Source organism: Osmerus mordax, chromosome 2 (genome assembly GCF_038355195.1).
Source record: "Osmerus mordax isolate fOsmMor3 chromosome 2, fOsmMor3.pri, whole genome shotgun sequence".
In the NCBI taxonomy this organism is placed as follows: domain Eukaryota; kingdom Metazoa; phylum Chordata; class Actinopteri; order Osmeriformes; family Osmeridae; genus Osmerus; species Osmerus mordax.
In genome coordinates, this window is record NC_090051.1 from 7,079,758 (window position 1) to 7,093,169 (window position 13,412).

Genomic DNA, 13,412 nt, shown 5'->3' on the forward strand with positions numbered 1-13,412 from the left:
CAGGGAGCACCCCCACAAAATGAAACAGGCGAGATTAAGTTGTGCGGGGAGAGTTAATTAGCTTTAATTTCCTCCTGCAGTACCTTTAAATTATCTCCAGTTGCTGCTGCCAAATGGCATTTTAAATTGCCCTGTGTGAAGGAACAATTAATGGAATCTATAACCCCCCCTCACCTCCTTTTTTAAAGTGCATTTACTTTTGAGCTCACCCACTGGTGGATCTTAGACAGTGGTGTAGCTCCTGTGCCTCTTACTACTGTTTTATACAAATGGTCCAGGTTCCACAGACTTTCTGGAGATGCAGTGAGAGACTAATATAAGTGGCTCTGGTCGAGAGTTCCCTCAGTTAAAGGTTCTATGTGCCTGTCTGTCATCACGTGCCAGTTACGGTAGGTGGCAGGAATTAAGCCCACCGAGGTCCATTTCGTTCCCCCTGAGATGCAACGTTGTGTGAAATGATAAACTCCATCTACTGTCCCTCGCGATTTATTCCCCTCAGCGGCTACTGAACCAATGATATTCCATTCTGCGGAATCTGTATTCCATGTACACTCTCGGGCCAGTAAATGCATCGATATGGCCTGGATCTCCCTCTCATGCACCCCCCCCCCCCCCACCTCCCCCCCACCACACACATTCACCCAACACCCGAGACAGGGGCTTAAATGATGATTTATACATCTGTTTACTGGCTCTCAGGCACAGGCTGCTGTGGCTGGGCATCCCTGCAGGGGCTCTCTGTATTGGCCCAAAAGATAGGCCATTACTCTCCTCAACACTCCATTGGCCCCCTTCTGCTCCAACTGAAACTCGAACAAGGCTTCTGCACTATCTGCATCTCTCTACATGTATTTCCGCATGTGTTGTTTTTTGGGGGGAAAACATTTAAAAATCAAGAGTTGGAATGAGTTCACGAAGGCATTAGGAGAGAAAAAACAAGAGAGAGGATGGAAAGTGAGGAATCAAGGAGGCAGAGGAGAATAGGACAAATCTGAGGATGAACAAATAGAGATAGATTGGAGAGAGAGAGTATGAGTAATAAATAGAGACAGGGACAGAGAGACAGAGTAAGATATGTGTGAGAGGTGAAAGAGAGAAGAGAGAGTGAGAGAGAGAACCTTAGAGCGTGCTGAAAATCTCGGCTTGACCGGAAAAACCTTCAAATGTTTATCAGCAGTGTCTAAATGACAGGAGACAGGAGCTAGGACACGGCACATTCTTCACTTCCTGGTATTTCCTTGAGGAAACACCTGTTTTCATCCTCATCCTGCTCATACCTGAAATTCCTCTATCTCATTCTCTCTCTCTCTTTCTTTCTTTCTCTCTCTCTCTCTGTCTCTCTCTCTCTCTCTCTCTCTCTCTCTCTCTCTCTCTCTCTCTCTCTCTCTCTCTCTCTGTCTGTCTCTCTCTCTCTCTGTCTGTCTCTCTCTCTCTCTCTCTCTCTCTCTCTGTCTGTCTCCCCCCCCTCCATCTCTCCCTCTCTGTCTTACTCATGTGGTGCCTTTTTTTTACATGCCTGTCTACATACCTTGGGCAATGAATTCAACTCATTCATTCAGTAGTTTTTGTGTGAGTCAGAAGAACAACCGAATGTGCTGAAGGAATTGTATACCAAACTAGCATATTTCGTAGTATTTTGTAGGAAGCATTTTAGCATATTTGATTGCGATCATTGTGAAATGTACGTACAATCAGAACAGTCTTTTCCTTCCTACTTCTCCTATCATGTAATGAGGCGTTGTGATTGGTTATTCTGTGGAGATGTACAACACAGATGTGTCTGGGGGAAGGTTGCAACTTGTGTGTGTGCGTGCATGTGTTTGTGCTCTTTCAATTGCTACTTAAATATCAGTTTGTTGGTCGATCTCCTATTGGGGACTAGTGTTGATCTGAATGAATGAGGGAACAACAGGCAGACATTGCAACAGGAAACAAGTCAGTGACTTGTATTGAAGGAAGGCATGAAGAAGCGAGGATGAGAGAGCAGCTATACAGGAGGAGCATCTATATAAGGTTTAGGGTCTATAGAACATCACATATTCTATTCAAAGGAAGATATAATTGAAAGTTTTATTGTATTGTTAGTGTATTGTAAACTATTGTAAGGTGTACTTGATGCCCTTCAATATTGCAAAAACCAACGGTATTGTGTAAAAGTCGCATACATTGTTTAGATATAAATGCTGTCTTTTATGTTTATGTTCTGTCTTTTGCATTAGTGTATAAGTAGAAAAGACCATCTATTTATATATTTGTGTTGTTGCAAGACTGTACAATGCATATACAATTTACAGAACATGACAATTGAATAAAAGTTTGTTGATGTTCTGATAGATGGCCCTGGTCTGAATGGCTAGTTCCAGCAGCCTCCATTATAGCAGCAGTCTAAGGCCTCAGCATTAGCTTCTGGCCTACCTACCTCAAGTTGAACTCAATCATGGAGAGCTGTTCAATCTCCCTCTATATCCACCTTTGTGTTTTTGCCATCGCCTGTAGATAAAGAGAGCCCCAAAAATATACGTGGGTCAGTGACCTAATGTGTTCATTATGATGTCCCACATCCATTTCTTTTTTTTTATTGCTTTTTATAAAAAAGCTATTGAGCTCAGAGGTATGTCTACCCAGTGTCGTTCAGAGTTACCGTCCCCACCTAAAATGCTAACAAAATACAACAACAAAAATAAAGAGCGCAAAACCAACTCTTTGGGTGGTAGAATGGCACAATAAAAATATGGGGATGATTCAACTTTATAATTGTTTTCCTTCAGGTGTTCTTTACGCTTTTACTTACACTTTTGTCCCAAGAGTACACTGGGATATCAGTCAATAACATTAGCATTCAGATCAAATTGCAGTTCAGAAAGTTTAATACAACAATGCACATTTTTGGTATGGATGTGTATATTATTTTAAAGTGATTAACTTATCTCTGTGTCTGGGAAACAGAGCCAGCGTCTTGATAGCAATGTCAAACTTTACTAAACAAACATCCTTCAGGTGTTCACGTCAGAGTCAGTACTGATAACGGCCGAGGAGCAAAGGCTATCTAAGGGGGAAAATAAGACAGCCGTCTGACTCTGTTTAGGTTTCACAGCTTTTAGTGTGTCCTCTGCATGGTCCAATAGGGCTCCATTCACGCACACACACACTGCTGCCCACTGGACATGAAGGTGTCTGCTTGGAGAGCGAGGGAAACACACACGCACACACGAGAGCAGGCAGCCATGACGACCACAGAGATAATCGATAAGGCAGGGGTGTTATGACATCAACAGTTGCCGTAGCAACAGAGCTAGGGAGCAGACGGTGGAGAGTTATCAGTGTGGCGGGAAAGAGCGGTTGCCAGACACGCCAGACTGTGTGTGTGTGTGTGTACCTGTGTGTGTGTTTGTGTGTGTACCTGTGTGTGTGAATTTAATGCAGGAGACCCTGTTGCTATACCTCACAAGTCACAAAACCCATAAAAAGTGTGTGAAAGTGTGTGAGCAGTGTGGTCTGAAGTGCCCTTTTCAGACTTCAGTTGACATTGCAGTGTATAAATGGTGGGTTATAGTTACACCAGCACATCTTTATGTGACATCGTATGATCTGAGACTGTCGAAAACTATTGAACCAATTTACATTAGTTGAGCTAGCATTCTCCTGAGTAGCTGTAATGGTGGAAATTCAAGTGGCACTGTGTAGATCTGAGTAGTCAAGAGATGTGGTTTTAATACAATTTATTTCGATTATACAATTACGTAATATTAAACAAAGCTTTGCTGATCAGTCATTACGAAGGAGGTGCTAGCCACAGGTCGTTCGCAAGAGTGATGAAGAACAACCCTAAAACCCTGCCTTATATAAACTTTAGATCAAATGGTTCTTCTGATGGTCAATCTATCAATGTAGCAAACTCTGTGATTGGTCAGCACTGCTCAGTGACAGTTTGACTCCATACCAAGTGTCCCACAGTTCTTTGATGCCCCAGCTCCCTCTCTAAAGAAGGAGATGGTTAATGATACACAAACAGGACACAGGACACAATCTCCTTGGCCAAAAGGTTAGGTCAGCTCGCTCAACTGAGATAACAATCTCCCCCAACCCCCAGACCTAACTAAGACCCTCTAGCTCTTAGTTAGGTATCATAAAACAACACCATAAATACCTTAAGACAATCTAAGTTTCCATTCTACAGAGTAAACCACACCACAGAGCCTCAGTTTCTAACATTCGTCTGTCTATAACAAAGGAACTTACTTTTTACCGCTTAAAGAAACATAGATATTGTAACTATGTCAAAAACTGCCATAACAGTATCATTACTAAATTAATTCAGTGCTATGCCAATTCATTTAGAATGTATTGAAAGGACAGCCCATTGAGATGTAACATCTAATTTTCAAGGGGGGCCTATTGACACAAATACATAATTATATTAAACACGCACAGACGCCCAGACTTTGGCTATCATGAATCAAGGAATAAACGTACTTTTATTACACCTTTACATGGATGTAAGCATAGAAATTTCCCTACGTTCTGTGATGGACCCCTCACAGAAGATTTCTTTTAGAGCTACTATGTTCACATTTTCCTCAGACACTTTGGCTGATGACTTATTTAACACGTCAAAGTCAGGTCAAATAGATTTCTTATCATGTACACAGTTTAACACAAGTTCATTCTAGATAGTCAAATTCTTGGGACATAGCAAGCAATTGTTATGGAGTGGCATAACAAGGAAGGATATTTTAATTCAAAACACTGGCAGCAAGATTAGGAACAAAAAAGAAAAGCTAACTAAAATTATGTTATGGCAGTAGAATACGTTTTTTTTTTTTGATGATGAGGCAAGAATAATAAAACTACCACTTAGCAGAGATTAGTAGTAAAAAAGAAAAACAAATAAAAACAGCAAATAGCAAAAATATATCAGAGAAATTGCAAATGTAGAAAGAAAGGCAAAAGTAATAAGAATATAAAGCGTACAGTGCCGGTGGATAGATACATTCAGTTAAAGTGACTATAGAAAGCATTGAGGTGATTATTGGATAAATGTTCACAGAGAAACAGGAAACGATACAGTCATTAACAATGCTCTCAATAATGCACCTGTAGATGTTGGTGAGAGCCAAACTTCTTGAATCTCCTCAGTAGGTTTAGGCATTTTTGACCAGTTTTCACTGCTGTGTCTGATTGCCTGGACTAGGAGAGGTCCTCATTGCTAATTGAAGGGGGTCCAAGGTGTAGGGGGGAGAGGAGCAGAAGTGAGATCTGACTAATCACTCGAAGATCTGCCTGATGGTGGAGGTCAGTACTACACAGCGACAGTCATTCAGACATGTGATAGAAGGTTTCTTCAGTACAGGGACAATGGTTGTCAGTTTGAAGCAGGAGGGGACTGCAGACAGGTTCAGGGAGAGGTTAAACATAGAAGTGAATGCCTCTGCTAGATGGTCAATGCACGCTCTGAGGACACAGCCATCTGGCCCTGGTGATTTCCGAGAATGTACTCTATTCAGAGCTGTCCTCATGCCAACCATAGTCCTGGTTCTCAGCTGGTCTTACCGATACTATGATGTTGCTCATCTCAAACCGTGCATAGAAGGGAAGAGAGATGGTGGGCTGGGCATCCAGACTCGACATCAACATCTTGTTCCTCCAGACTCGGTTGGCATCTCTGATGGCTCGGTGGACTTCCTCAAGGCTTCCATGTCACCAGAGCTATCGGCAGGATGCCATGCTCCGAGCTTAGCACGGGCATTGCACTTAGCCCAGGGTTGGGGAAAGTCCTGAGTGTTACTATAGTAACTCAAATGTATCATCCACAACCCCTCAAAGCCTTCTTTCCAGGGGTGCCAGGTGTTTCTGTACTGAGGACTAAAGAGTATTTAAAGCAGGTGAACTCTCTCAAATGAGCCGTAGCGTTAAGTGGCGTGCAGCTCTCAGCGTTTCCCCTGTAGCCACCTCCTCCAGAGCCGGCTGGATGAAGTGGAGCAGGAACATTGTGAGCTCAACATGATCTACCATCGACGGGACGGGGGGTGTACCTGTGTGTGTTTATTCAGCTCTCGCACACGCAAGCCATATTTAAAGGAGGTTGATGGTGTTCTCTGTGCCTATGCAGGGCAGTGCCAGTGTGGCCAGTGTACCTGCCACCCACCAGGAGACAGCCGAGTTCATGGGAAGAACTGTGAGTGTGATGACCGCCAGTGTGAGGACATCAACGGGGATGTGTGTGGAGGTGAGGATGCACACGTGCACACACACGAACACACACCCTCACCACTCTCTGTCTGTCTGTCTGTCTGTCTGTCTGTATCTCTGTCTGTCTGTCTGTCTGTCCGTCTGTCTCTCTGCTCGGTACTAGAAAGGACTGCGTCATGCCCTGAATATCACCTAAAAGCGAAATGAGGACTGGGGGTTGATTGGAAGTTCCTGAATTATACATAATAACCTAATGTAGATGTGCCTGTGTTTCTTTAAACTGTCAGAGTTCAGGACAACAATAGATTTCTATGGAGAGGGGGTGTAGTGTAATGCAAAGTATAGCTTCTGCAAAAAATTATAAAGAAAACCTCTGTAGATTGATAAAGGCCTGAACTATGACTGCATTTTCAATAAGAAACAGTGTTTGACTTTGAAAATGGATTGTCCAGTATAATATCAAATAGACAACGTAATTGTATTATCTTGAGTTAAGTACTTAGTAACAGATGTTTGATTACCTTTCCCACCGCACAAATGAATCAAGCACCAAACAGAGTAATATTTCTCTCTGACTCCCTCTGTATTTTCATACGGCCCACTAAAAGATGGCCACTAAGAGAAATGTAAAACGAGGCAGAAAATATTCAAGGGACTAAACCTGTACACACAGGCAGAAACAACATTTTTTGTTGTGTTATGCACATTGTTGTTTCGGTGAAAAGAAATGAAAGATTTACTTATAAGATTTAGGATAAGTAGTCAAAGCCCCCACCCACATTTGTTACACTAGTCCTCTCTTCACCCTGTGGCTGGAGATTGGTGGACAGAGATCAATCAAACATAGCAGACAGATTTCAACACATCAGTTAGTTTTAGTTTTCATGCTGTCCTCCAGACAGCTCACGTTTAAAGAGTATCACAGTCTGCATAACACACACACAAATACAGTGGTCCTGCCTCAGACCTTGACACCTGCACCAGAAGGGGTCCTTTACTCCTCTCTCTCCCCTGGAAGAGAGACACATTTAGCTAAGGGCCAGAAAGGATGTTTAAACACATGTTCACACTCCAGTGGTTGAGCGCTTCAAGTGTGTGTGTTTGTGTGTGTGCTTGTTTTGTGAGCACGAGCAGTGCTACTGTAACTGTCCCTCAGTGTGGGCCTCTTACTGGGAGCAGGGGAACCCTCCTGAAAGACTTGAGGCGGGGTGAAGTTCAGCATGTCAATCAACATATAGATGGAACACGGCTTGTTTACAGCATTTCAACTGTGCTGTACCTCTTTCCAGATTGCTGTATGTCCTCCCTATGCACACTTTCAAACAGTCACATACTTATAATCACACACTTACAAACTCTTTAAGGTGCCATCCCTCTCCCTGTCTTTCTCTCCCTCTCTCACACACACATAAATGTCCCCACCCCCCCTTGAGAGGTTGTGTAAGGTGTGTGTTGGTGTGCTGTGCCTTTCTCAAGCAGTGGTGCATTGCAGCAACCTCTTTCCTTTCAGGCGATGCAATATTAATGTGAGTGCTCTGCTGGGCCTCATTGAATTAGGATAAGCAGAGACAACACCAGAAGGGGCTCTCGGGGCTGCACTGTCTCACCTGCTCAGACATATGTACAGTACACACGCACACACGCATGTGAATCATGTTCACGCACACACACCAGGACTGCAGAACACTTCTGCCTGGGCCACTGGGCACAAGTTGCAGAAGCCTGTGTGAGTGTGTCTGCTCAATCATCATTATTGTACCTGCTAAGAATCTCTGCTATCATTTGTTTCTCTCCTATTCCTTTTCTCTCTCCATCTCTACTTCTCTCTGCCACACCAACAGTCCATGTATACACTTTGGTTGTGTGGTTGCGTGCCTGTGCATGTGTGTGTTTGTCTGTATGTGTGTATGTGTGTGCTGTGAAAGACAGGTGCAGTGTAATTGAAATGACTCAGGTTCTGCTCCTCCGAAGCAATTAACTCCTCCCCCCAGACAAGCTGATTGGAGCAGCCATGCGTGACCTGGCATTCAGTTGCTCTCACACTCTGCACAGCTTAACACCAACTGTGACTAACCCAGCTCTACTCTACCCTCTCCCATCCAAGTCACAGCACAAGGAGGAAGCTAGTAAAGACAGGCAGGACTTGAAGAGATGGAGAATTATGGAAAAGAGAGCGAGAAAGATGGAAATGTGAATAAACTGACATGAACTCATTCTTAGTCTAAGTAACTGTGCAGCTTTGATTACAGTAGTTCCACATAGGATATACAGTAAATCAAATGTTATTTGTATACCCCTTTTTACAAGCAATGTCACAGAGGGCTTAACAATTGCCCATAGAACTGCACCTGAACTAACCTTAACCCTCAAAGAAGACAAGGAAAGGACTCCCAGGAAAACTCAAGAAACCTTAGGAGGAGCAGTTCAGAGAGGGATCCCATCCTCCAGAGATTCTAAACAAAATATCTTTCCTGAATGAAAGACTTTTGATCATCCACTCATTGCATGTCTTCAGGAAGACGTGTTTGATCAAAGTTTTGTGGTGCTGTCGGCCACTTAAAATTACCTGGAGACTGGCCACTTTCTTAACCAATTAGAAGGGACTGTCTTTGGTGTTCGTGCCTGATGGGGAGTAGAAGCCGTTAATGAACGAAAAGAGTTTCAGCTAAAACTTAGCCTGAGGTGAATGACTCAAGTAGAAATGTTTGTGTGTCCAGTTCTGAAAGTTTGAGTAGCAGACGATGGTTGGATGAATTTGGTGAACATGTGTGCAAATGATTTGGTTTGTTCAAAAACCATGTGCAAGACTAGGTTAACCCTCACCAGACCTACCATGACTAGGTTCACCCTCACCAGACCTACCATCACAAGGTTAACCCTCACCAGACCTACCATGACTAAGGTAGCCCTCACTAGACCTACCATGACTAGGTTCACCCTCACCAGACCTACCATGACTAAGGTAGCCCTCACCAGACCTACCATGACTAGGTTCACCCTCACCAGACCTACCATGACTATGGTAGCCCTCACCAGACCTACCATGACTATGGTAGCCCTCACCAGACCTACCATGACTAAGGTAGCCCTCACCAGATCTACCATGACTAGGTTCACCTTCACCAGTCCTACCATGCCTAAGGTTCCCTCACCAGACCTACCATGACTAGGTTCACCCTCACCAGACCTACCATGACTAAGGTAGGCCTCACCAGACCTACCATGACTAAGGTAGCCCTCAAGTAGTTAAATTAACCATAACTAGACCAAATGAAAAATGAAATATAACTAGATCTACCCAGACTAAGTTATTATTTTAGCCTTGACTAGGTTCACACTGTAAACTTGAACCTTGGTGATGTGCCCTGCTTCCGTCCCTGACTGGTTTAACCTGTCGTTGTCTCCATCTCCTCCAGGTCATGGCTTCTGCTCGTGTGGCAGATGTATTTGCAGCGACGGCTGGTTTGGGAAGCTCTGTCAGTTCCCCCGCACCTGCGATATGACAGACGCCCAGAGCAAGGAGCTCTGTGAAACTGCAGATGGCGTCATGTGCAACGGGAAAGGTTACTACATTGGGACGCTGTACATTATTTAAAGTTAATATTATATAAGTAGCCTATAACATTATCATCTTTTGATCCTTTTTTCAGTAATGTCCTATAGAGGCTCTAGACAGAATATTTCTTAGTTATTAATAACATATATAACAGTTATTAATAACATATATCACATAACTTACTAAGTTATTGCATTTTATAGTCTGTATAGAGGTAAGGTTTACAAATGTTTAAGGGCATTACTTCTTGGATTTATTCCTCGATTATGATCAGGGTTTTCCCTGTGATTAACTGCCAGTAGGGCTGGGCATCAGCTGCAGACAGCAAATGAAGAAGAGCATGTTCATTCTCTATGCTCCGCTGCACTTAGACATACGCTGAAGAATAATCTCTTCCTCTCTTCTCCTCTCCTCTACCCTTCCCTCTCTTCTGCCTTTCCAATATCTGCAATGACACTTTGACCTGTGGGCTCTTTTCCGCCTAACATTTAGTATATATTTTTTTTCTAACAAAGGCTGAACCTCATTACTGTGGCCTGCCAAAAGCTTAGCTCATGTCAGTACAGTCAACTAAAGCCTGACGTAAAACTGTCAGGATTCTTTCTCTAGTTGGAGTTTTTTCAAACTTTTGTTTGTTTGTCTGTATGTGTGTGTGTGTGTGTGTGTGTGTGTGTGTGTGTGTGTGTGTGTGTGTGTGTGTGTGTGTTTACCTCCAGGATCCTGTCACTGTGGACGGTGTATCTGCTCTCCTCAGGACTGGTGGGTGTCTGGGGAGTACTGCGAGTGTGATGACAGAGAGTGTGACAAGCATGATGGCCTTATCTGCACAGGTACGGAACATCCGTTTGCACACAAACATACATCCTGTACATGTAGAACATAAACACACACAAATGTATGAAAGTGAACACACGAAATGTATCCGGTGTCGGGACTGGGAGAGAAGTGAGGGAAGAAAAAAAAGAGACCACAGCGAGATAAGAAGAGACCTCTTCCTTCCCTTAGATCTCTCCACTCCACACAACTGTCTCCGTTGTATTCCTTCCCCTTTGCAGTAGAAATCACAACACTGTGTTTATCATTTCGTATGGCCCCAGGCACCTGGTCCCGACAACGTTCAGACATCTGTTCAGAAGTTCCTGTTTTATTGCCCCATCACTCAAATGTCAGCAGTTGTGTCACTCCAAAGAGCATCTCTGGTGCAGAACCGAACCAAACATTAATTTAAAAAACAGGAAAACAAAGAGAAAGTATAAATATGTCTGTTAAATGTCGCTGATTAGCATATTAATAATTAGGGCATATGTCATAATTACCATATTCATGAGGATTATTGTAATTGTGGTTTCTCACATTTGACGAGGAAAAGTCAGTTCTGGAGGGTGAGAGAGGGAATGTGCAGATGAGATATTGTGTTTCCCTCTACCCCCTCCCAAGGTACAGTAGCAGTAATGCACACAACCTTTAATTATAATGATGCAAACATTTGTCTGCTGAGTTTGTTGAGGATTTATTCAGCTTTTGGGAATTTCATGCTTTACTCAAAGCAGATGATTCTAATTACACATACAATTGATGAGTGATGTGGAAAATTCAATGTATTAGAAATGCCTGCTGGTTCATTCCATGCACCAAAGATGACTGTTTTGGCACTGAATTGATAGAAAATTATACTCCAAAGGAATACACAATTTCTACTTTCACTCACCATCAAAAAAAATTTTGGTGTTTGAAAAAATTAACTACTTAGGCTGTGAAAACAAAATACATGTATGGTCGACTGACTCCTAGAACATCTTCATTTAGTGGATAGTGCTAGTCAGCTTCAGTCAATCCTGAAAAGAATAATTCCTTTTTGTATACAGTAATTTATTTCTTTTTCACTTAAGTGTGATGTGCTATATTGTATGCCACATTAAATTCAAATGTGATATTATCTGAATTATAAAGGAGACTTTGTACTAAACACATACCTTTTCTCTTTACTGTTACTGGTAAAAAAATGTTGCAGTGCAGTAAACACAGGTCCAGCCTAGTCCAGTGGTGTGTGTGCCTTGCTAGATGAGGGTCTGTGTCAGGTCTGCAACAGGTCTCCATCAGCAAATTGCCGTGGAGCCTCCACACTGTGGAACTACACTGGGTGACACCTGAATCTGTCATAATCAAGGTTTAATCAGCTCTGCCTGGGGAACCAGAGTAGGGAGTACCAGAGGCTGGCTCTAGACCCCACTGTGGAGCTCTGCCTGGGGAACCAGAGTAGGGAGTACCAGATGCTGGCTCTAGACTCCACTGTGGAGCTCTGCCTGGGGAACCAGAGTAGGGAGTACCAGAGGCTGGCTCTAGACCCCACTGTGTAGCTCTGCCTGGGGAACCAGAGTAGGTAGTATCAGAGGCTAGATTTAGACCCCACTCTGGAGCTCTGTCTGGGAAACAAGAGTAGAGAGTACCAGAGGCTGGCTCTAGACCCCACTGTGGAGCTCTGCCTGGGGAACCAGAGTAGGGAGTACCAGAGGCTGGCTCTAGACCCCACTGTGGAGCTCTGCCTGGGGAACCAGAGTAGGGAGTACCAGATGCTGGCTCTAGACTCCACTGTGGAGCTCTGCCTGGGGAACCAGAGTAGGGAGTACCAGAGGCTGGCTCTAGACCCCACTGTGTAGCTCTGCCTGGGGAACCAGAGTAGGGAGTACCAGAGGCTGGCTCTAGACCCCACTGTGGAGCTCTCCCTGGGGAACCAGAGTAGGGAGTACCAGAGGCTGGCTCTAGACCCCACTCTGGAGATCTTTCAGGGGACCAAGGCGTGAAGAGTGGAATCCTATTAAAGTTCTGCCATGATGAAGCCGTTCTCTCAATTCACAGTTCCTCTCCTCACCTTTGCTTGCAGGGAATGGAGTCTGCAACTGCGGCAACTGTGATTGCTGGGATGGCTGGACAGGCAACGCATGTGAGATCTGGGTAGGGGCCGAGTACTGACACAGGGGACTGTCGCAAACACAGACTGTGCTGCCTGAGAACGAGGGAGCAAGAAAGGATGCTGGCCCTTTTTGGGTAGGAGAGGATGGAGGGAGCGATGAAGTGGAGAAGAAAAGAGAAGCTTAAGCCGAAAATGGGATGTAATTCTTCATTCAGATATCTGCATATCACTTTGTATAACAGCATTCATTGTACTGGTTACAAATTATCGTCATTAAAACTGTGTTTTTTATGCAAGAAAAACAACTGCGAAAGCCAAAAAGCTGTTTTTCTGTTTAAAACACATTACAATGTAACCCTTTATATTTTTCCAATACAACTATATGTATGAAAATGTGTTTATATAGGAATGCGTACATACTCCAGAAAGCTACATATTATAAGATGCAGGTACATTAAAATAATCCAAACGTTAAAATAAAAAGGAAAATGTTTTATTATTAATAAAATTGTTCTAACTGTGGTTTGTGTGTTTGTGTAATGTTTTGGAGTTTTCTGGCCATCTGTGTATTTTTTGTTAAAAGTGCCCCACCACAAACTGGACTCAAGGTACACCCTGCTCGCAAGTCAGGTGTCTTTTTTAGCTTTTTTAGTCTTTATTTTTTCTTTTTAATAATAAAACATTGAAGGTGCCGCAGGAGACATCATTTTGCATGAAAAACAAGGCAAGGGATTCTAACCATGGCCTATGGTTTTT

General features: G+C 43.4%; 1 protein-coding gene across 1 annotated transcript in view; it reads left to right on the forward strand.

Moving 5' to 3' along the window:
- itgbl1 (integrin, beta-like 1) overlaps positions 1 to 13,178 on the forward strand; it is a 35,938-nt gene extending 22,760 nt beyond the window's left edge. Inside the window, exons 8-11 of the mRNA XM_067257603.1 lie at positions 6,110 to 6,226; positions 9,606 to 9,752; positions 10,462 to 10,575; positions 12,627 to 13,178. Of these exons, the coding sequence (XP_067113704.1) occupies positions 6,110 to 6,226; positions 9,606 to 9,752; positions 10,462 to 10,575; positions 12,627 to 12,715 (467 nt within the window). The 3' untranslated portion in view covers positions 12,716 to 13,178. The remainder of the gene's footprint in view (positions 1 to 6,109; positions 6,227 to 9,605; positions 9,753 to 10,461; positions 10,576 to 12,626) is intronic.
- The last annotated feature ends 234 nt before the right edge of the window (positions 13,179 to 13,412 follow it).